Source organism: Manacus vitellinus, unplaced genomic scaffold, assembly GCF_001715985.3.
Source record: "Manacus vitellinus isolate BGI_N305 unplaced genomic scaffold, ASM171598v3 scaffold_5_pilon, whole genome shotgun sequence".
NCBI lineage: Eukaryota > Metazoa > Chordata > Aves > Passeriformes > Pipridae > Manacus > Manacus vitellinus.
Genome location: NW_021940682.1, coordinates 5,846,598 through 5,871,231, shown reverse-complemented (window position 1 = coordinate 5,871,231; position 24,634 = coordinate 5,846,598). Strand labels below are relative to the sequence as shown.

Sequence of the window (24,634 nt, the reverse complement as noted above, 5' to 3'; positions counted from 1 at the left end):
GATCTATCCCTGCGGGAACCCTGCCTGTCCACGGTGGGATTCATCAACTGCTGATCCCTCCTGAGCCCTCTGATGCTTCAGAGCGAGCCCACAGCAGGAAATTTGAGGGGTTGAATATTTGTCACACCAAGAAACCACGGCCAGCAAACAGATCTGGCCTGAGACCACAGGAAAGCAGATGATGGCTCTCAAGGACCAGCAGAGACCCAGCTCAGACACAGCAGTGGCTCCTGGAGGGAGCCATCCACCGCAGAGGCAGGGAGCAGCTGCTCCATCACTCATCAGTCACACTCTGTGGGACTTCCAAACTAATTTGGGGATGAGGGGGAGCTGGACCGCCTTATTAAGCCTCCCTCGAGAAGCAAGAGCGTTCTTTCTAGGAGTTCAGCGAAATCTGTCTTGCCTGGAACTGCCGCCTTGGGCCCTTCTGGCAATTATTTTCTGCAGATGGAGGTAGCAAAGCCAGCTCCTGCCTCTGTAGGACACAGGGGAATGCTGCCGATGGAAACGCCGAGCTTTGTTGCTAGGGCAGAGGTGGCTGCAGCTCAGCCAACAGGCACGTATGAGAAATGGTTTCTACATCAGCTTCGGGTCTGAGCACAAAGCCTCACTTCGCAGCCCCCCTCGCACACAACAGCCACAGGCAGCCCTGCCGGGGGGGTGGGGACCAGCAGGGAAGAGGGTCCTTCGGATGGGGAGGGCGCCCACTTTACCCCGTGCAGCAGAAGCGCCGAAGATTTATAGAAAAATGCAGCATCACGGGTTTTAATCAGCAAATGTACGTTAAGAAGGCACCAAGAGGGCACCATGATTCCGATGGGTAATTTGCATCACTGTAGAACCCTCACTGAGAGCAATGGTCTCCTTTCCCCCCCCCCCCCCACCCGATGCTGCCAGAGCACGCAGACAGCAGCAGGCACCACCCGGTGGAGCTTGCCGTCTAAACAATGTGGATTAAATGAGAGGGAGAAAAAAATGGATGATTTTCTCTGATTTTTCTCTCAGGAACTCCAGCCCAATTTCCCCTCTAATGCCCTTCCCGGGTGAATATAATGGGTACTCAAGCCCTTCCCTGCAGTACAGAGTCCTTGGTAGGTTTTTTTGTGCTTTTCTTCTGAACTCTCGAAAAACAGTGCTCATGAGGCAGACCCTTTAAATCCTCCCAGACTGTGGGACCCACCTGTCGGTCTCATGGTTAGGTTAATTTTGCACAGACCCAAAAGCACAGAGGGCACGATTTCAGCATGGTGCCTTGTTTTGTATTCACCTTGGATTTACATTGAATTAATCAACTAAACTCCTCATTTCAGGGGCTGGCAGCACCTCTGCCATCAGCCAGGAGCTGCCTGGCTGTGCTCTGCCACCATTTACCGTCCCTCTGTGCGAACCCCACACCGCAGAAGCACAGAAAAGCCTCTCCCGTTTTTTGCTAATGGAGAATGCCTCTGTCACAAGGAACAAGTAGTCCTGAGGAGATTTGGGATGAGCAGAAGAAGACCCTGTTCCTGAGGTGAATTTCAAAGGCTTAGACATTTCTGATGGAACATGCAAAATATCAATGTTTGTGTTGTAAGGAGAGAAACTGCAAATACCTTCTAGCTCAGACCACCTCCAGGACTGGTAACTATTCTGGCCAGTAAAGTCCCTAAACTAAGACCAAAGGAGTGTGAGGAACAGAGCGGGAACCCTTTCAGCCCTAATTCACTGTAGTTGAGGCCAGGAAAGCAGCTCCAAACCCTGGAACAGGTGGCCAGGCTAGTCTGGACTGAGAACACACCTTCTCAAGGACATGCTTGTGGCAAGGCCACACACTGGTCTTTCAGCCACAAACCATCCAAGTCCTGTTGTGTTACCCCTGGATTTGCAGCACTGTCACTGCAGCCCTAACCAAGAATGGACTGTGCCATTCTTGCTCAGAAGAGCTGTTGTGATGACCGCAAAGGTGACCTGATAAACTTGGGGCAAACTGCTAGCAGGAATTTAGAGTATTGCTCATGTCAGGAGTGGCAAAGGCTCCTGACATAACAGGGATTTCATCCAGGACCTCAGTTTTCCCCTGTCTCTGGTAAAGAATGACATCCTTCTCTAGCTCCAGCTTCCTGTTATAATATCATCAAAGCAGATGGAGCTGCAGTAATATAAAATACAGTGGTGTGAAGGACGGGGTGGAGGGAGGGGGTGAAAGAGACTGTCGTCTTGGAAAATACAGAATGGAAGTCAATCTCAGGCCTCCCAGCCTCAACCAGCAATGAATGAGGGCTGTCATGCTGGTCTTGGTGGGCTTGGAGAACAGCCTTGGGCCTCAATGGGAATTAAAGACACTGCATGTCCATACCTGGACAGCACTGTTTGCTGGCCTGACCTGCACACATGGGCAAGAGCACACAGGACTAGAGAGCCAACACTTGGTCAGTAATTCTGGGTTGAACGACGCCGTGGTGGCACTCACAGGAGCAGCGTGTGCAGTGGGAAGTGCACCAGGTTTGGTTCCTTCAGAGGCACTTTTGCCACTGGCATTATGGGCTGTGTCAGTCTCAGAAGGGGCATTTCTGGTTGAGTCTTTCATGACCCTTTGCAATTTGAGCTGCTCTGGGTTAACTTCATTGTGTGCACCAAGCTGTATTTTTAAACTCTGCTAAATATTGAGAAGTGCCTGGCACAGACAATCTTTACTCAGATTTTTTTTGGCACAAGCTGAATGAAAAGAAGCCACTTTAAAATCTCCTAACTTCTGCACAGAGACAAGACCCATGACAGAGATTATACTTAAGCCTACTGCCACTTAATTCTCTTGGAAGCAATGCAGTTGCAGCAGTACTGAGAAGTTCAGAGAAGCCCAGTAGCATGTACATCATCAGCAAAACGCTTGGGCTGAGCCTCTCAATGCACATGCTGGACATCAAAATGCTATCAGCCCCCTGAGAGTCTGGTGGTCAGGGATTAGTAAACAGCCAGCGGAGCTGATAACATATTGCAAACTTTATAGCAAAGAGTGAGTTAATTCCAGGCTGTCGTTGCTACCATCTGCACTTCCAGAAAGCCTTTGTCAGACATTTGGCAACCAATCCTTCTGAGCAGCAAAGGCAGCTGCTGTGCCTTGTTATGAACTATAGAGCCCAGATTGTGAACTCTTTCCCACCAGCATAAATCACGCGCCCGAGTCAGTGGATTTACTCTGGGACACGAGACAAAATCTGCCACTTAGTTACCAATATAAAACACAGAATCTGATCAATTTTCTTGTAAAATATCCTCTGTGTACATTACCATGCAGTAAAAAAAGGAAACTTTTATGATTTACAGAATTCTAGAAATAGTCCTTTCTAGGCTGCACGCCGTGGCTGGAAGTATTTTTGGCCTAATTAAAAGCTTTCAAACCTGGTGATGTTCATAAAAGCAGAAGCCCTTACAAACACAGAGAGAAATTAAGATGCTGAGAGCAGTGAAAAATCTATGGCAGCAAAAATGTCTTCTCACCCCCTCTGAAAAGCAGATTTGTATGATGAGTGCAGTCTGAATATATCATGCCCATTTTCCAACAGCAAGTCTCACCTTCCCAGGAAACAAGAGAACTTGGGAAGCAGAAATAGGCTCAGTGCTGCAGAGCCAGAGGTACACAGTCAGGCAAGGGTGAGCATTTAGAACCCTGATCATTAATTCCCCTGCACATAACCCGGAAAAAATGTGTGCTCAATTTCTCTCTCACAAAATGTCTCCTTCGCTTCATATTTTTTGCATACACCAGCCTTGGCATGCAGTCAAGAAAATGTTAACAACTCTGGCAAAAATCTACAGCCCCTTCTTAACAACATGTGCAATCCATTTCTTCCAGCCCCAATAGTATTCTTCCACCCTGCTACTCCCACACACACATGGACACTCATTTTTTTATCTGTAGACACCCTCTCCTTCTCTTCCTCTTCTTCATACAGTAAAATGCATTCCAACTGTCTCTATTTCTCTATCTCTGTCTCACACATACGTCTTGCTGGGCAGAGAGCAAATCAGCAAATACAAGCTAGATATGGAATCAGGGAGATACAAACACAGCCACAGTCTGGACTCCGTCTTGGAGGAATTTCTAACTCGCCTGTAGGAGCGGATTTATGAGCTAGAGCAATACTTATCAGTTGAACTGCTTGAAAGTAGTTTTGCATTATCCTGGAGCTGGGCTGGGATTTATCAGAAGGACCTAAGCCATAGGGTGTGGAAAAGAAGACTTAAGTTGCTTCTTAAGAACTGAAGTCTACGAGACTCGTATAGTTTTTCCTGCAAGAAGGCGTGGGTTGGTCTTTGGTTTCGGGATAAAAACTGAAACAGAACGGGCCTGCTGGGAACCAAGGTGAAGGACATGCCATAGTACACAGGCTATGGGCCCAGCTATGCTGTAGTAATGAGTGATGATGTTGCCTGTGATTGTAGTCCCTGAGGAGGCTTGTGTGTTCCTTCTTTTATCAACTTCTCAGTGACAGACCTTCAATCACCAGCTCGGCCAGCTAAACGAGCAACAGCTTCTCTTGCTTCTTTGCAGAGCAGGGAAATAGAGCCAGGCACTGCCTTGTCCCTGTCACACCTTTCTGCAAGTTTCCCACTGTCCAAAAGGTGGAAAAAAGTTTTTCCTAGCCTGGAATTTCTAGTTAATTCTGGTTTTTTTCGCTGTTAAGTGGTTCTACTTACAATGATGGAAGACAGCCTTGGCTGGAGAAGTGCCGTGACAGGCAGACACACAGTGACGATGGAGCCACGTGACAGTTTCACATGATGGCAGCACAATGAACACATGGATTCACACACAGCAGTCATGGAGGTGATGTGGGAAAGAGATGAAGAAAGCACAAAAGGAAATGGTGATGAGCAGGGCAGCAGTGAGAACCCCCTCCCTTTTCCCTCACATCTCCTCGCGCAAAGACTAAATCCAACGGCAGCCACCGAGCAGCCACAGCAGCTCAGTGCAGGAACACCAGGTCAGTCTGTCCTCCAGAAGGAGCAGTCTCTCCTGCCCTGGCAAGAGCACTGCACTTGCTCATCTGACTCCTCCTCACTGATTTTGGCATGGGGCCTCTCCTGTTATCCTGATGGCAGCAGCCAGGGCCACTTAGAGGATAGCTGCAGCTTCTACTGCCATCTCTTTGGAGAAAGAGAGTGGGACCTAAATAATACCCAGACATAGGCTTTGTTTTCTGAGCAGAAGGGAATTTTGCTTTCTAAAAATGACTGTTTCCCCATTACACCAGGAGAGTTCAGTGCAGAAGACTCAGCTCCACAGTTAGCATGGAAGGTATCGCTGTCTCCACTAAAATAGTGATCAATAATTAATGAGAATGCAACAACAGCCCTTACAGGGCTGCACAGAGCACACCTCACCTTTCCCTTGGAGTCTCCTCAGTGCCATCTACCTCATCCCCTGCCTGCAGGGCTAGGGATGGGACCATGGAGATTCCCAGGATGTTTCTAGCAGGCAGCACTGCAGCTGCAGGACAGATCACTGGATTTCAAACCAGACATACCCCTCTGCTGCACTCAGCTGCTGTGCAATACCATGTGCCATCATCTTCTCTCTTCCAGAGCAGGTCCAGGGGGTAAGTGAAGACCCTCAATGTGTTATTGAACTGTAAGGTTTCTGTCTAGCTTCCTGAAACCCCTGCTAGGCTCTGGAGAACCTCCTGCTCCAGCCCTGCTCTGTCCTGTCCTGTCGGAGACTGGAAGGGAGTCTTTCCAGCTGAAGTGCTTTGCAGTGGATGGCCTCTCTCATCCCACTGCACTCAGGGTAGGAGTCCTCAGAGAGAAGCACCTCCCACCTCCTCAGCAAGTAATCCTGAGGAAAGCAAGCTCTGAGCAGCACACACCTCACTCTGACCGCTCTGGTGCTGTGGCAGCCTGAAATGGGGGTGGAAATGGGGGGAGATGTGGTGGTGGTAGGATCTGGAAGCTGGATTACAGTGTCCATGGATGAAGAGGTGTGGGGCACATGGCAGGCTCCTTGCACAAGGCCAGGCTTCCCCATACAGTTTCTTCTGTCACCCGTGGCTGTAACACTCACGTGCTGTGGGGTGGCTGGACTCTTGTGTACTCACCATCTGCCAAGTTGTTTGAGTGCCAGAAGCTACTCATGTTAAACTCCAAAAGGAAGCTGTCAAAAGAGCAAGAACAGAGGATGCTTTTTCAGCAGCCTGGAAGGATGCAGGTGTCAGGGAGATGGCCCTGTTGCCCGGCAAGTATCAGTTCTAAAATGTTTACTGCAAATTTGCTGGCAGTGGAAGTCTGATTTTTTTTTTTAATTTTTTTTTTCTTCTCCATATGATAGAGTGTAACTCTGTATCGTGGGATCTGTACCATGGAAGATGGGAAAGGGCTTTTTCCTGAAGTATATACAGTGCGAGGGGCTCACCAGTGAAGGAAGGAATGATACAGCAACCCCTGAGGCTGGGAAGGAATTCAGTCCCTGTGGGCCCCACCTCAGGAGCAGGCATGGATGGCCATCAGAAGGCTATACTCTGTCTACTTGAAGGTAACTACATGCCACTTTGAATTATTCTGCACCAATAGGCAGAGATGTATCTTTTCCTTCCCTTTTGCACACCCAGTAAGCTGAGCAGTGGCACTTTCATCCTAATTTGAGCTTGAACTCTGATTCACCCCAGAAGTTTGAGGGGAACCCAAATCTAGGGGACAGCCTTCCCTCTCTTCTCCCTGGCCTGTCACTCAGAGCTGAGCTCCCTGGCTTGCTTCCTTCAGCCTTCTCCCCCCGTGAAAGGAAGGTGTGCATTTGCTCAGCACGGGCAAAGGAGACAGGCAAGAGGACTCGGCATCAAGGATCTGCACAGGGCCCCAGGAGACCCAAGTCCTATTTCTGACTCAGGCACTTTGTACTGAGTGACTTCAGGTAAATCCCAGACCCACTTTGGGCCTCTGCCTCTCAAAATGGGAATAGTAATAGCTTTCTGTCTCCCAGGAGCAAGGCTGAGCTGAATGTCAGGAGAAGGCTGACAGCAATGCCCTATGCAGGGGCCTCCTCTTGCAGCTTTCTCAGCTCTTGATCCCGTTGCTCTGAGCCTCCCAAACACCCCCATCTTTTGGTACTCACATGAGGAAATCACTTATCAGCCATTTCACTGCAGCTAGAAAGGCATAAATTGGCTGGAGAACAAAAGAAGAAATGAGAAATACCATAAGGACCTGGTCAGAGAATTTATAATTGTTATGCAGGACCCCACATTTCAGACCAATTCCCTCCACTGATCAGAGCTCTTGAAGACAGGCTGGAAATTCAAGGTCTGGGCATCACTGGAAAATGTTCAAAATGTTTTGAAGTAAAAAGCCAGCAGAGCTGCCTTGCTACTAATAATATCTTCTCACCCCCTCCCCATCAGGGTCAGGGAGTTTATCATAAATGTATGAAGGACTTTGAAGATGTAATTGCTTGATGATTTCTCTCCAGTATGGATGACCTTCAGAGCTCAGAGCAGGAGAGAAACACAGCTAAATGGGACACCACCAGTTTAGAATGCTTTATGTTCTGATAGCAAGTGGTGTTTCTGGGACAAGCCCAGGATTTAGTATTATCTTCCATTGATTGATTATGCTTAACTGTGCTTTCATCCAGCTTTTCCTCAAGATGGCATGACTTCTATCATCTTCCTGCTTTTCAGCTACAAATTGGAAATCCAGCATTATCCCAGGGACAATTCATCTGCAGAGGATCCTGCTGCTTCTTTTCTTCATGGTAACCATGTCTAATTTTCATCTCTCTCTCTCATAATCATGCCCGTGTCCTCAAACCCAAAACAGATGCAGTAGTCACAGGACACAAGATAATGTTCCATTATGCTAACTGACTTATCTTCAGCCAAAATAAGTCAGCAAATAGTAAAATGTAGAGATTATTGGGAATTCGACCGATTCTTATGTGTGAATATAAAAAACAGACTTTTCTTGATTTTTTCCTTTTCAAGGGTTTTTGCTAAGAGGGGAAGATGAGAGATGAAGGCTGAATGCTCACCTTTGTATTCTCTTCCCAGTTCACTTTGGTTTTGACAGCTCATATTTTGTGACAGTAATCAAAATTGGAGGATATGATCAAGCAAATATTTTCACTACAATCACAATATTTTATCTAGCTTAAGTATAGCCACTCCAAAACAGACACTGTTAAAAATGTAACATGTTGTTAAAAGTGTTAAAATCCCTGTTTAGGATTGTGTCAACTAGTTTAAAGTGGCCTAAGGGTCGAGTAATTACTTTGTTCTGCCTATTTGAGGCCACGTTAGGAAGGTAGAGTGGGATTAGATTCTTGGTTTGTATCAGCCTAAAGAGAGGTTGCATTTGGGTACTGGTAAAACTCTTCCCTCTGTTGGTTTGTTCCCTGGGCTATCACCACTCTGTTGCTCCAGCTCCACTCATACTTCCCCAAATGACTGTCAGTTTTCTCCCAGAGCAACCCTCCTTTATGAGCTGCTGAGTAAAACCATGCCCTGTAAAAGGATTCCTGTTCATTTCAGCTGCTAGCTGATTCCTTGGCTTTTAGGGGAAGCCTGCCATAGTTTAGTTCATGTCCTCTCCCTGAACCTTCCAATTTTCAGTGAGATCCTATATGCCAATAGAGATCCACATTGGAAACCACAGCCAGAGGCCACCGCTGCCTCAGAGACCTGCCTTAGATGAGTTTGGACATTCCCACCGCTTGAAAGCAAACATCTACTGCAGTCTTTTTTGTGGAATGTGCTGCCCCAAGGTGCTGGAGATGCCCCAGGAGAAAGCACAGCCCAGGGAGGGCTGCATGCTGCCAGATACGTACGCTGAGCAGGGGCCGGGCGCCGCTGTGGTGGTGGTAGGGTACTTTGCACATTGCCTGGTAATCATACATGGTCACCCTGCAATCAAAACAAAACAAGCCAGCAGTCAAAAGCAAGCAATGCAACTGGCCTGGGGGACAGACACGTCAGCTTTCTCTAAAAAATTTCATGTATGAAATATTTCCTGTATGAACCAAAACAGCGACCTGCTTACACGTGTCTTTGCTGTTTGGCCAGTGCTGGATCTGGCAGAGCAAGAAATACAGGCTCTGGATTAATGCAACTGGGTCAGAAGGAAATATGCCCCTAATTTCAGAGAGTGAGTAAAGCAGGCTGTGAAGCAGAGGAATTATGATTGTAACTACCTCAGGGCCCCCTAGTTCCTGTTTTCACTGAAACTCTGAACTCTCTTTTGACATCAGCTGGGGGAGTGGACTGAGATGAACAGAAGTATTTTTAAGAGAAAGAGAAATGTGGTCAGCCAGTTGCAATGCTGCATCCTGGGGGGCTCTCAGACAACTATTCCGTAGAAAGGCTTTTCCCAGTGGCAGGAGGAACTGAAGCACTTTCGTACACAAAATGCCAAGAAATGTTTCCCAGACAGAGAAGCAGCTACTTTCTGGCCACATAAAGATTGGAAGTTACTGTGTCTTTCTGTGTTTTGCAGCAGGTGGAAGAGCAGGAGATGAGGAGAAACAGCCTGTGTGGTGATGATCCCTGAGCGAGTCGGGGGAGGGGGCAGGTAGCTAAAGGAGCTCTTGTTTCTAAATAAGAGAGTCACATGCATCATCAGCATGTACATTTTCCCCTGCTCAAGTGCTTCTCAGAGGGACCAATATGCTCTGACCCACACACCAGCGAAGAACGAGAAGTACAGCGTGGAGATCCCCCACTTACCGCCTGAACATGCCCATGTTTAGCAGCTGGGTCATTACTGAGCCATCCACTGCACCAAAAAATTTTCCAGTCTGCAAGTACAAAAAAGGAAAAAACAGGATAAACTGACAACAGTAAATTTTCCAAATGCTCGAAGGCTCCAGCTGATCTTGTCTGCTTGGAAGCCTGCTATGTACGACGAGTGTTTTATAAGGAGGTAATGCTGAGCCTTGTCCTTTGGCTGCCTGGAAAGCTTGAGGGAGGACTTCCCCCATCGCCAGCTGGGCATCCTGCACCATTCCTACCACGCTTGGAAATGATTTAGCCCACATAAGTCCCTGCAGCTTGTGACAGAAAAAGGCAGGCTCTCAAGCTGCAGAGACCCAGGCATGTTGAGTCACCGGAGGCCTGGGCTCTCCTGTGGGTTTTTGGGAACCCGTGTTCTCTGGATCTGAATGCCTGACTCTTCCATTTGAGCCTCTCTGCTAGCCCATGACCACAGTGGCTTTGGAAACTCTGCTCTCCTGCTGCCCTGGGTGAACTGCCCCACCACGTATAAGTGCGATGTACAGATTTATTTAGGCAGCAAACGTAATTTTACAACGCACTGCAGTGCAAGCTCTGAGCCTGAAGTAACCCAAACAACACAACATGAACCCATCCATCCCTTTAGCTTACACATTATGGACTGGCAAAGCCAGAGCTGTTGCACAGGCTCCACCCTAGCAAAAGTTGCATCTGGGGCAACAACCCCCCAGTCCCACTTGCACGCCTGGACTAAAAGAGAAGCTTGTGGTCCCATTTATGCCTTGGAGTCAATAACCTCAAATACGGACGCAATCCCAAATCTGGGAACTGCTGCTCTAAAGACTTCTTCAAAACCACAACAATTCTGCCTTTCCTGATTACTAAACCATGACAAATCTATTGCAAAAATGCTTCAAATCTGTCAAGTCCACCACTTTGTTTGTAGGCAAGTAAATAAAATATTCATCAGTAATAAAAACGCAGATATGAGCCGTCCTCTGTCTATTTTCCTGGCTCATGGATCCTGACACGGTAAATAGCTCCCACGTGTTATGGAAGCATTCACACAGTCTGAGGGGACGTTTTGCTTTTCCAATGATAGGCTAGCAGTCACTTAGCATGTATTAGCAGATGACAGATGACTTCATTTATTTGAGTGGGACATTTTGACTGGAAAAACCTGAACCCTTAGGCAGATTTACCTAAGATCACATGGTAATCATCTAAAAGTAGTGTTACATGGTTATGAGCTTCTTCCCAACAGGCTTTAGAAGTCATTTCGCTGTATAAAGCGATACATAACATCAACTCTGAGCATTTAGGCTGTAATTGTCTCAGACATAGTAAAATGTGCCTGAGCAAGCACTAACTTTTTTCACTGTCCCTGCTCTTTCAATCTGATTAGGGTGATGAAGAGGCCAGCTGCTTCCATTTAATGCCAGTCTGCAGACCCAGCAGGCGCTGGAGCAGTGGGATTTAACACAGTGCAAGCTGCGGACAGTGTGGCAAGGGGAGGGGAGGGGGCCACTGCAAGACTGCAAATGGGTCCTGTCCTGTCAAGAGATGCTGATGTCCGACCAAATTTCTCCAGCTAGGATGTCATTCCTACAGGTAAAAGAATGAGGAGCTACCAGAGTAAATGAGAGTATAGCCTAGGCAGTGTGTTCAGAAAAGCATCTGCAAACTGGCCTTTAACATCAAACCAGACATTCAAACCTTGGTATTGTTTTAGGTACCCTGTGCAGGAAGTAACACAGAAAAGCATCACTTGGCAGAGACCAAAGCAGTCCTGTACCAGAGCAACATTTTGCAAAGCAGCTCTCATTACAACTTGCTTCCTCCAGTGACTGCTGCTCTCCTAGGCATACCCCTTCTGTGCTTCTCCTGACTCCCATCTCTGGGCAGGTTTCCACAGGCCCTTGCAATTTCAGATGTTCACAGCACAAAGCGTCGCTCTGACATCCGGCATGACCCACGCTGTATCTCATCCCCCTGCACCCATGTGACACATGCTGTATCACATCCTCCTGCAGCTGAGTGTACAGGCACACATACAGGCTATGCACAGGAAAGAGATGCAACCCAGAGCACACATATGGCTCAAAAGCTACAACACTGCTCACAGACAATGCACATCCACCCTTTGCTGGCTCGTTGAGCAATTTACACTTTTTGTACATTCAAAAGCTGTAAACAAACAGGGTCTGCCCAATAAGCCAGGCTTTGGGAAAGCAGGCAGCCTCCTTGTTGCATGGCTCAAATGGCCCTTGCTTTTCCACAAGCTCTGCCCAGCCCTGGTGGGACCTTGGCCTTTCAGCTGCCCCCCTGCACCCTGGGCAGAGCTTGCACACACGCCCCCGTGCAAAATGCCTCAGGGAGAAGGCAGGACCTAGAAAAAGAGGTTTAGTGAGTGAGGGAACATCTGGATGCAGCAGGCGGAGGGAGCTCAAGACCTGTGATCCACAGCTGTGCCTACGACTGGCAACGGAAGGCGGCTGAAAACTCAGGGGTGGTCGTGGGGCCACGGCTGCAAACATTGGCCGAAACACAGCACCGAGCAGCCCTCCCTGCAGCACAGCCTGAGCCTGCCACCCACTTTCCCTCCCTCCCCTGCTCTAGATCACCTGGTCCTCTCCCTCATTGGGTCCCTTCTCCTGACTCTGGGTTTTAACTCTTTGCTTCCTCTGAGCCAGATGGGGCTGAAGAGTCCGATGGGGAGATATTAGCTCCAATTAAGAGATTACCCATTTTTCCCCAAGTAATCCCGCAGGGAGTTTCCAACTCGTCACTCACTAAAATCCTAAGAAGTCCCTCTTCTGTGGTGGTTTCTGACTGCCAGCAAGCCTCCTGCTTCCTTCATAGAGAGGTTATTAGAGGCAACCCCCCATTCTGATCCCCGTCCCAAAGGGCAAAGGGGAGCAGGGCCTGAGCCATGCTGTCCTCACCCCATTCCTGAGGGAACTGGTTCACAGAATCATAGAATATGCTGAGTTGGAAGGGACCCACAAGTGGTCACCCAAGAAGAAGGTGCAGGCAGTGGGCAGCTCTGTGCTGAATGCAGCATAAAACACCACAGTCCCAAAGGAGCAAGCAGAGAGATGGAACAAAACATCTCAGAGCCCATGGAAAGGGTCTCCAGCACCAGCTTCTGGCTCGGGGGCTGTAAGGACACAGGCATTTTGGCACCTCTCCACTATTGTTAGCTTCCACTCTGCCCTGGGATGTAGGCATTTGGATATGAAAGCTCCTCAGCTGTCTTCCTGGGGGAAGCAGGGATGTGCCTGGGGCCCTGCTGGTGCTGGAGCTGCCACAGCCCGCATGGCCCAGCAGGGTAGATGGTTCACCTGTGCACCCTCATTCCTTAGGCATCCCATGAGCTCACTCCTACCCCAGCTGGAGGTGTAGCACAGGCAGTGTGCAGGCAGGCTGCCCTTCTCCACGCTGCTGGGCTGAAACCCTGACCCAGGCAGCTGAGCCACTTTTGCTGGTGAGGGCAGAGAGGGAGAGCTGACTTCTCCAGAATGGCAAAATACCCACAAAAATCCAGGTAGGAGATTTTGGTTTTGGCATTATGTTAAAGGATGCACTGAGGAAAGAGTGTGGGATGGGGCAGGGAAGGCCACACTGCAGCAAAGGATCCCATGAAGCAAAATCCAGGTCACAAAGCTGTGAAAACCAGGGTATTGATTTAATGCTGCTGCTGTCTTGAATTCCCTGTAGGGTTTCACCATGTGGACACTCATGGTGCCACCAGGAGATAAAAACAGCAACTGGAACAAGATAAAGAAATCAGAAGAAAAGTAGTGGTGAACCTTCTGAGGTCAGAGGAGGTAACAGCTGGAGGAGAACAGCTCTGGTGCCTGCCAAAATGCCTGATCTTGGAGGCATGTGGATAATGTTTATAATTTACCCAAATCCACTACAATGCTATGTCTCTGCTAGTCAGATTTTTCAGAGATGAGCTTTTGGGAAACCCCATTTTCCATAAGATGCAGGAAAAAATACAGAGACAGAGCCCAGGAAGATGGTGTTGAGGACAAACAGGACACATGGTAGCTAAAGGGTGTAGTTGTCTCCACTGATGGACACGTCATGGGACTCAGTAAAGCACCTTTGAAAATGCCATGGGAGTCAGAAGAGGAACCATCAATTTTTAAGACTACCATCCAGTAGGACCTGACCTCCCAGAGCAGGGAGCCAATACAACTTCACAGCATTTCTCTCCCTTATTTTTCAAGTTTTATTTTTTATTTTTTTTTGTGGCACACCACAGAATTGAAAGGGCCTTTTTATTGGACTATTCACTGTGCTGGGTAGGTCACTTTCCTACAGAAAAGAGACTGGTTTTTCCTTGCAGTATGCCTCCCTGGATATCTGTCTGCATCACTCCCTGGCGCCACTGTGCTGCCGATTCAGTTCCCGTCTTGGCCTCTCTGAACTCCCTGTGCAGTGCCTGTGGGATGCACAATCTCACCTTTTCCCTTCCCAGCCTATTCTGAATATGTTAATCAACACAAGTCCAGGTGGGAAACCACGGGACTCACATAGCTGATGTTTTCCATCTAAATATCCACCTAAAAATTCCTCTTCTTTCTTTTCTGTCCCAGCTACTTTGAGATCAATGCTGCTACTTCATGCTTCACTCTTTCACCAGAACTTCTTCAACAGTCTCTTGTAAGGGACTCTGAGGCTGAACAGAACTGAAAAGCAGTAGGTCACCCACTCTCCCTTATATTTTTTCTCGCTTTCAAAAAATATAGATGGTAAGTTTTCTTCCTTATAGAAGCTGTGCTGCTTGTCCCAGTCACATCTGTTGGGAGTTTTGTTACCTTAGTTTCCATTTCAACCTGTTTGTCACATCCTGAAAAAAATAATTTCTGGGCTTGGATCTATTGCCCTTTGGAAATACCTAAACTGTATTTGTTAACTCCAGTACAATGGCAATTTTAATGAAAATCCACACTTCTGTCAGTAACAAAGCTGCTTCATTTCCCGTTTCTTTTGTGAGACCACTCTTACTACTGACTTATTGCTTTGCAGTTTATGAAACTGTTCCAACATATCACTTTCTGACATCCAGAACTATGGTGCTTTATTATTTTTAAGGAAATAGCTGTATGGTGAATTTATCAGAGAACAGAAAAGTATAGCTAAATCATGTAGTGGCTGGTAGTGTTGACTTTACCCAGGCTGCACAGGATGTCACATCACTCCTTCATCTCCCTAGAAATGGTTGTGGAAACACACACCTTATTTTTATTACAATTCTGAGCCTTTTTCCATACTCCTTTCACCTCTGTGAGTCCAGTAAATCCTTCGGTTCTTTAGGCGTGTTCTGGTTTCCAATTTGCCTAAATGATTTCATCTTAATTTTTGCCTTTAGCATTTTGCTCCTATCGTCCCCTCAGTTTCCTTTCCTGAAGAACACCTGCTTTGCCTTCAGAAGTGCTCAAAAGCACTGCTCCCTTCCCTTCCCTTCCCTTCCCTTCCCTTCCCTTCCCTTCCCTTCCCTTCCCTTCCCTTCCCTGTTCCCTTATCCCCTTTCCCTTCGCCTTTCCCCTTCCACTTTGCTCTTCTTTCTTCCCTTTCCTCTTCTCCTCCCTTCCTCTTTCCCTGTTCTTCTCTTCCCTCTTCCCTTCCCTGTCCCTTCCCTTCCACTTCCTTTCTTCTCCTTCCCTTTTCCCTTCCCTTCCCTTTCCCTCCCCTGTCCTCCTTCCTTTTCCTTCCCTTTCCCCTTCTTCCGTTCCTCTTCTGCTTCCTTTCCCCTTTTTTTCTCCCTTTCCTCCTTTCCCTTCCCCTTCTCCCCTTCCCCTTCCCCTTCCCTTCTCCTTCCCCTCTAAATCCCCTTCCCCTTCCCCTTCCCCTGGCATATCTGCCCTCTGGGACTGTCTCAGATCACCTTTCAGTAGCATTTGTGCCAAGGGAAAGGAGTCTAATTTCCTCACTTCTGATAAAAAGATATTTTGACTAGTTCCTCACTTATCACTGCAAACTCCTTCCTCACCTAGGATGTGCTGTCACTCTGCTGGGAGGCTTCCCCCTCACTGCACAGTTGAATTTAATTACACCACAGCCACCCTTATTACACAATTGAACTGCATTTGTTTAAACCGGCTCTGGCGGGTTATTCAGGAACAAGCAAACCCCACCCCTCCTCCTTCCCTTATGCTCTCTTACCTCTTCAGGTATTTTGGAAACGAGTATAAAGCCATTGTTATCAAGGAGGAAGCAATTCAGAATCTGCAGAGATGAAAGAGAATCAGTATTAAAGATGGCTTTTTCCGTGTTTGCATGTGCGTGCTCGGGATGGGGCGGTGTGGGATTGTGACGATGGCAACAGCCTCGGCATTTCCGTGCCAGCCCCACGGCTCAGCTACCACGGGTTTTACACAATTGACTTTTCCCTCTCTGCCTCCATTTTGAGGTATTCAGTTCATGAGCTGTGACAGAGATTGCCTCTTGCCAGAGCTGCGTGCAGGCCTAGCAGGCTGTGAGACACACTTAAGACAAGGCATGCTTCAGGAAGAGACAGGATATTGGGAGAGCTCTTCTCTTTAATAATATGGTGTCTGATGCCTTCCATTTTTAGGTTTCAGAGTTTTATAACCACTCATGAAATAACCCTCTCCTCACCACTGAGTATCAGTGCTGATCTTATTTTTATTTTGCAGAGCAGCAAATGGAGGCACAGAGTTTAGATGAAAACCCTTAGGTCTTGCAGAGAAAAACTAGGGTGCAGAGGAAATCCTACATGAACATACAACAAGAACTCTCTGATGATCCCGCTCGTCAGGGCAGGAGCTCCTGTCCCAAATATTCCTGGGAACAAGGTTGAAGCAGTGGCTTAAACACAAAGAGAGGTGTCCAGCACATGTCATGAGAGTGGCATGACAACTACTCTTTCCTGTTCATCATCATCATGTTCAATATCATCTGGGATGCCAGGGAGACAGAGGAGACAGACTTTCCTTAGAGCCACTGGCTGGAGCCCCCATATTCCTGCCTTGGCCCAGCTGGCCTCTCACAGCTGATGGGAAGACCTAAACTGCAAATTTTTCTTGTTAGCATGAGGTCCTGCCCCAGCTGTGCAATCTCTTGCGAGGAAACAACAGGAAATACTTTTCTTTTGGGGAGACAGAGATCTCCACAGAGCAGGTAGGCAATCCCACCCATCGTAGGTACAGAGAGGAAAGCTGGGCAACTTACATCATCCTGACAGCTGAGAGGACAGGCACCGTCAAAGGCACTGCACTGGAAAGGAAAAGTGGAGCATTAACTGTGGTGTTAAGGAAACTTTCCTGTCTGATCATGCATGAGCCACTCTGGCATTCACAATCCCACTACCAGAGACTTTCCCCACTGATACTGAAGCCCCTTTGCAGCAGGTGGCTCCAGTGACCCAATGGGCTGCCACTTGACTCCCTACACACCCCACTCTCACACAAGTCAGACAAGTTTTCCCTACTGGTTTGACTCCAGGTTTCCCATAGGAGAGTCTCAGATATCCAGAACCTTAAAACAATTTATTCATGGTGCAGTAACACAGAAAGAGCTTGAGCTGATGCCTTTGAGGAGGGACCCTGAATGAAGTAAACCCTGGGCTTTTAGACCCTGCCAGTGTGATAGTCTGGAATCTTCCTGGTGAGACAGTGGCTCCTGCTGTGCCTCTGGGTGGCCGGACACCTGGCTGGCCCACAGGTCCCTGTGCCCTTTGTCGTGCAAAGGGTCAGTGCCAGTTCAAGGCCTCTCATCTCGGGCTCCCACCACCCAGAGCTCAGCCTGCAGCTGCACACTGAGCTACCTGCACTGAGTGTATCCCTCAGCACATGGCATGATCTCATCTTACAGCCTCCCCCTTGGGACTGCTGAGCTAAAGGTCTCCGTAACAACACCCCATAAAGCTCTGCAATTAAGCTGGCATTTGTTTGACAAGCTCTACAGCAGGCACAGGTACCACCCCCAAGTTGGCCACTCGGTAGCTCTTCGTATTCTCTACCTCTCTGAGCAACATCCCCTTTGCTGAGGGCTCTGATCCTGCACCTGCCTCCCTGACATGCTTCCAGCAGTACCTCTGCGCTTCAAGCAGAGGTGCCACTTGTCAAGAAAGGGCAAAAGTGAAGGTTATTGTGCACCAGTGAGAAACCTGCGTGCATTTCTGCATCTGTTAGTATCCAGACTAAGCGTATTTTAGTTAGGATTCTTCTCAGGCAGGGATATTTTTTTTGTTGTTGTTGTTGGTTTCTTTATTCTCCAGACAGCTAATGATAAAATAGGATGTGAATGGTGCTCATGCAGCCCAAGGCAACATCCATTTGTTTCATTTAGGATTTCTGTGTACTGAACCTGACATGTGTTTCACAACAGTGATCCGGGTGGGGACATGAGGGGTTAAGTGGTGAGTAACAAAGCCCTTCAGGTGCTTATTGATTTCATAATTGTTTGGAGTTTGCCCTGGCTGCATGTGTCTGTCTCTTCATGTTATTTTTTAATTCTATTTTCTCCAGCAGCAGAGGGAAGAAAGTTGACATGGTGATGCCATTTCTGTACACGGGGTCCCCTTCCTGCCAGAGGATTTTTGGGGTCAGGGAAGGACACTGGCATAGCACACAGCCTGTCTGCTCTCAGCCAGCTACCCTTTATTTTCTCAAAACCCTTAGACATAAACTCCAATCCCCTTCCTGGATGAATCTCAATAACAAGAGGTGAATTTGCCATTTCCGACCACGACAAGACCATAACTTTCAGCTAGAATTTGTTTCTCCTCTTGAGCTTTGCAGAACACAACCAGTAGTTTCAGTCTGCTGTCCCTCTGCTTAACTTCAGAGGAGGCTTGGAGATGCCTGAGTTTGCCTCAAGCCCCATGGCTTTGCAATATCACATGTTCACACTCTGAATCCAGCTGGCTTTTTGAGGCTCTAGGGAGGTTGGCTTAGGAACATTCCTTTATCCATGGTTGCAAGCACCGTCTCACCCCTGCCTCACCACAAAACAGCATGTGGTTGTTTTGTTTCCCTGGATGTATTCCTAGAGGTGGCCCTGTACTTCACCCTGGTGGTTTCCTTCCTTTGGTCAGCAGAGAAATGTGGTCACAACAAACCACTATAATGGCCTTGGGGAATAACAAATACAGAGATCGGAGTTCAGATGTCAGAACGGAAACCCAGAACCAGAGTGGTTTCCCACAAGAAAGGCCTGTGTCTTACAGTATCTTCCTCAGCAGGGTGAGGACCAAGTCTCACTGCTGCTGCTCTTCCAGACCTGGAGAAGTCCTAGCAGTGCCCAGTGCTGGGCTGGCCATACTGCAGCAGCACCACAGTGAGGACCCTGGTCTGAGAGCACTGGCAGCTTGCAGAGTCTCTGAGGTGGGGGCAGAACTGAAACTGTGCTCCCTGGTTACTCTAAAACCACATCTACTGCCTAGGGCACAGCTCCCTCCTCAGAGACCAGACTACCTCACAGCATCCTCCTGCTGTTGGTCAGGTCTCTGTGACCCAGAGCACTTTCAGCTTTGCCAAAGACACTTAATTACTGTGAAGACAAACACAGCCTCTGACAGGTTTGGACCATCTCCAGTGACTACAGACAAGGGACGGTGCCTATAATATGCTGGCACACAAATGACACAATTGCAAAGCCAAGCTGCAGCGAGGCCACGCCAGGATGCCTCCCTGTCCCCAGCTTTTGTCTACTTACATCACTGTCATTGGGCTGGGAGATGGGAGGCACAGCGTGGACATCCAGAGAGGCACAGCGTGCAGTGAAGCAGGAGAGGGAGAAAGAAGGAAAACAAAATCTGTTAGTCATTCCTCTGTCAAACGGCGGTCACGTCCTGGGAAAGCACACGCACGCTTTTTTCATACCAGCATCTACCAGGGCCACGGCCTGCAGGCACTTGGCACACAGGCCTCCTTTAGCTTCTTTAATAAGGCTTCTCAGCTTCACTTAACGCCCGTGAGGGCTTGTTTCTGTGAGAACTGTCTGGGTATGGCCCTCAGGAGATTTTTTTTAAGTGATGCTCTCTGTTGCTGCTTCAGGATGCTCTCCTTTGCTTTGCAGGAGTCTTTTTAGCTCAGGTTAGGTTTATGTGATCTGCCCACCTGTGAGAATGCTCCTGCCACCCCCAGACAACTCTGGGATTTTTTGTTCCCCACGTGTTCTCACTCCTGGTGAGCAGCTTCCTGCCCTCTCATCTCCTCTGTCATCCCCATCTGATGACAGTTCCCTCCCCTGACAGCAAAGAGCTGCTTCTCCTGTGTGCTGCTTTAATCCTGTCAGAATCACCCCTCCAGTAGACCTCCCTGAAAGCAAAGCCTGGGGAGAAAGCTCCTGGGTGGTAAGGGAAAGGTGTTTCACTTTTCCTGCTTCTCAGACTGGGGGAGGTGTTTTAATTATTCCACTCTCTCAGTCCAGCAAGAGTGTCCAAAATTAGGACAACACCAAAAGCCTATCCCTGGAGTAAATAACTTTTATTTTGGCAAGCTGGTAGTGTTTTGTTATCATTATCAAGATGATAAGAGAAGGCAGTAGAATTTTTTTTCTGTGTGCCCAAAATTGCAGATTTCCGTGAGGTTTCTGAAAGGCTGAATGAGCAGAAACATATTTCTACAATTAAATGTGTCATATGCAGCAGAGCTAATGCCAGGCCAGGATGCTGACACTGTCAACACAGCATTTGCAGAGCAGACTCGCGGCTCACACGGCATTAGTGCCATCAAAGGATTACAGAAATGTGTGACTTCAAACTAATCTACTTCATAAATCATTTAATATGAATTTTGCAAAAGCCCTCATCAAAATGCTGTCATATGTGATGTAACATAGCATCGACCTTGCTGACAAAGAGCATTAAATTGTCTCTCTGCATGACTGCTGATGCTCCTACCTGTTGCATGGTCATCCAAAACTTGCGTTGGAGCAACTCCAGCTTAATTTGCACACCCACCGCTATGGGAAACAAAAAGAGGGGAGAATGAAGAGAGGAATGTGCAAGAGAGGAAAGACAAGTAGAAGTTAGGAAAAGAGGAGTAAACATTTGCCCAAGGTGATGGCATGGAAATCACAATTGCAACCTGCTTCCAAGTGTGAATGATAAGCATCAGGGTATCAGCACTGAGTCAGACTGCCAAGTGAGAGTCAGAGGTTTAACAAGGGTGAGGAAAAGGGGACACTGACGGTACTGAGGTACTGAGACCTCCCTCACACTAAGCACTATAAAGCTACAAACAAATTAACAAAAAATAAAAATTCCTCCCAAGACACCCCAGGGTGTCATGAACTTTCCTCTTTGTCTTTTTCAGATTTACCTGGCCAGAATGGATGTCTGTGATCACCCTGGCCCCAAGTCCTGTACCACGCAGCATCAATCAGAAATAAAGTAGGCCAGTGTGAGGAAGCGATTAATTTGAAAACCCACCTGTCTCAAGGGGAAATCACAGAGATTTAGATAGCTCCTAAGCCACTACAAATGCACAGAATTATGAATGTCACTTGACAGAAAGTGTGATTAGGAATAGCGATTTGTTACCCCGTCCCAGCCTAGCGCACGGTGGGCTAAGCAGAACTCCGTGTGTGTGTGTCTCTTAATGAAGTGTGCCCTAATTTCTTGGCTTAATTTCTCTTCTATTCCCAGCATTGTGTTCCTGAAGCAAGGCAGGAGAAGAAATGGCGCAGGGTCTCTGTAACACAACAACCCAGCTGTCCCCGGGTAGGTTGCCCACGAGCACATGGAACAACCAGTGCAGCCGTGCACAGCCTGGCACGGTGATGGGGAACAACTGGGCTGTGTGTCAGCTAGTTGAATCCTAGAGCTCTGGAGGAATTAAAGCCTCAAGCAGGACCTTGAAATAGAATATAAAGTGCAAGTGAGGGAGAAAAAGAAACACAAGAGAGGGAGATTCTGAGCCTTTTTTTCACAACTGCCGATATCAGGCGGATGAAGTGTTGCTGTTTCTACAGATTTCCTCTGAATTAGAAAGAGCTTCAAAGGGGGGAAGAGATCCTTTAAATCTGAATCATGCCGTGTGGGTGCTTTTAAACTAACAGTATGAACTGATGCTCTAATTCAGATGGGTATGAATTAAAACCGGAGTATGCAATGGTGTATTTTCTTGACGCATCTTGGCACCCGGCATCAGCTCTACCTTTTATACCAGTGTCCTTGTCACATTCCCACTGCTGGTACATCTTACAAAATCCCACGTATCAGAGGCACACTTCTTAACCTGCCTCTGCCTGCTGTAAACTGAATCTGACTGCCTGTACACGGGAGAAAGGAATGATTTCGTAGAGCTGCATTGCCCTGAGCCTCACAGAGCACAAACCAGACAAGACAAAGAATGTAAAAAAAGGAGGAAGGACAGGGCTGAGTCGAGCCTGGGCGAAGATTCATCACCTTCAGCGAGGCTACTGCAGGCATGGTTTGGCTTGGTGCCCCTGCTGACAAATCAGCAGTCCATGACAGAAGGGAAACGGTGCTGTTGCTGCTGAGTCCAATGAGGCCCACGCACCCCATTTGGGATGTAGCTTTAAATAAATTCATTGCAATCCTTCCAAACCACCTCAAGAAAGAGCCATTCCCCTTATCACAGCAGATCACATCAATGGGGCTGAGCATTACCCAGGATATGGAGTTTTTACGAGACCTGAAGAGGAGTGGATAACTACATAACTAACCTTGCAATGCAGAGCATACTCAGCAGCTCATGTTTTTTGCAGGTGGGAACATTTAGTCTCAAATTGTTCTTCAGAGGGATTTTAGCCCCTGGCTGTGAATCCTTGTTTCTGCCCAGGAGGCATGAGTAGCACATACCAAACCTGGACAGAGTTGCCTGAAACACGAGGAAGAAGAAGACCTGGAAGCTTGCACGGGTGGCCAGTGGCAGGGACAGAAAGTGGAGTCTCTCAGCCCTCTTAATTCCTCTTTGCACATTGCCCACAGTCCTGTGTAACCTATCTGTGCTGTCTGACAGCAAGCCTTGTCCTTTGGATGCAATCTTTTCAGCCCTAACCTCTCCATAGGGGAGAGGGCTTGGACTTACTCATCTTCTCTACACTAGCCCTATTTCTCCTTCCCAGTGGTCCAGCACACATTTCTAGCTAGGGGAATCCATGGAGGTGTGGTGAGCACCGCTCTCCTCCTCACATCATGGTACAGCCTGAAGAGGCTGCTGAAAGCAAAGCTGGGGTCTCTTCTGCCTCGCAGCAAGGTTTGTCTGTCTGGATGGTATCCACCACAGGGAACCGTGCTGGGGGGATGGCTTCACATTCCCGCCTGGCAGCACCACTCCTTGCCAGTTGGCATGGATTGACAGCTACTGGCAAGAACCATGAGAAAATTTCACACATTCAGGTGACCTGAGGAAGACACGGGAACTGAGGAGAAACAGGCCACAGTCACCACCCCCCCAGTGCTAGTAACGAATAGTCGCCTGGGCATCTTCGCGCTGTTGGTGAAGCCAAGGAGAAAGGAGGAAAGCAGCACTTCAGTCTGAGGTAAGGATGATGCTACAGCTCAGGTGAGAAAACTGAAATAAACTCCTCCGTGCTTGTTCCACACTATAAGTGATTGTTAATGAGCCTTTTTGCTCTGGTGGCAAAAGTAAGCTGCATCAGTGGGAAGATCTGAGGTCTATGAAATGATGAATGGCCTCTGCAGAGTGTTCAGAGACACCATGGATAATAGTTTTATTCCTAGTAACGTGCAAGTAACCTGTGCAACTGTAGCATCCCAGAAGTGAAATAAAAGACGAGGACAAGCATTGCTGAACACCTTGCACAGGCAGACATTGCTTCGCTGTGCTGACATGCTACCCACTGTAGCTGTGCACTACTTCCCACCAGCAGGCACCCTGCCTGCAAACCCATGGCTGCAGTGGGCTCTCTCTGGAGCTGTGCACGGAAATAAAAGCCTTCCCCTCCACCTGTTCATCCCTCCATTGAGCATGCCTGCTTCATTAGCTCATCCTCTGCTTGCCTCTCTTTCTGTCTGCATTCTCTGGCTTCTCTCTTTGATTTATCCATATGTTGTTCTCATAAGGAGCTTTCCCCAAGATTTAACTCTTGGGCCTGCTGCACAACAAAAAGGCATAACAAAGAGGCGCAAGATTACATCCTGCAGAGTGCTTATCAAGATTTACCTTGCTGTTCACAACCTGTTTGCATGGCAGACAGTCCAATGGTTAAATAAAACCTGTGATTGAAATAGAAGAAGGTATCAGAGCAGCCATGCCCATACTATCTGTTTGCATTTTCCACTACCTGTTTCTGAAATATTCCCATTTTCCCTCTCGAGCCAGCAGCTCGAAATTTTACTTTAAGTCCTCTAAAAATTTTACTTAAAAAATAACTTCCAGACAAATGAAAATGAACAAAAGGCCCAAACCAGCCTGTTTATGACACTGGACCTGATAGAAGAGGAAGTTCAAGTAGATCAGCAAAAGAGTCATTCCTGCAAATGTGAGCAACCGAGGTCCTCAGCAAGCTGGAGGGAGGCGAGAGAGGGGTCTGATTTTGCAGAAGCCCATGGGAGAGCACAGAGGGAATCCTGACAGAGGCAGTGGGCTGGATTCAGCTGTTTACTGCGCCCCTGTACCAGCAGGCTATGTCAGGGAGGGCAGGGAATGCCTCTGCTACTGCATTGGTGTACCCACATCCGACACTTGCACTGGACATACGGCTGAGCACAGTCTCCCTGCTGCACACAAAATTCAGGGGAATGAATGGATGCAAACACACCTCTCTTTCACCCATTCCCCTTGTCCCAACTATCTCCGACCAGCACTCCTCAAGTTTTCCCTGAATCCCCAAGAAAACAGACACAGGGCTGTGCTGCACCCAAGCAGCTTCTGGGGACACCTGCTGTGGCCAGACAGGATGTGGCCAGCCCACCGTGGGCACCTCTCAGTTAAGTCTCTCTGTTGGACACGCTGCCATCCCCCCAT

The 24,634-nt window shown here is 48.0% G+C and overlaps 1 protein-coding gene across 1 annotated transcript in view; it reads right to left on the bottom strand.

Moving 5' to 3' along the window:
* Window positions 1-24,634, bottom strand: part of CACNA2D4 (calcium voltage-gated channel auxiliary subunit alpha2delta 4) — a 130,150-nt gene that overhangs the window by 4,504 nt on the left and 101,012 nt on the right. Inside the window, exons 29-36 of the mRNA XM_018080068.2 lie at window positions 20,578-20,639; window positions 16,902-16,946; window positions 15,873-15,935; window positions 9,690-9,760; window positions 8,795-8,870; window positions 7,085-7,137; window positions 6,075-6,130; window positions 4,678-4,698 (exon numbers count right to left, since the gene is read on the bottom strand). Coding sequence (XP_017935557.2) covers window positions 4,678-4,698; window positions 6,075-6,130; window positions 7,085-7,137; window positions 8,795-8,870; window positions 9,690-9,760; window positions 15,873-15,935; window positions 16,902-16,946; window positions 20,578-20,639 — 447 coding nt within the window. The remainder of the gene's footprint in view (window positions 1-4,677; window positions 4,699-6,074; window positions 6,131-7,084; window positions 7,138-8,794; window positions 8,871-9,689; window positions 9,761-15,872; window positions 15,936-16,901; window positions 16,947-20,577; window positions 20,640-24,634) is intronic.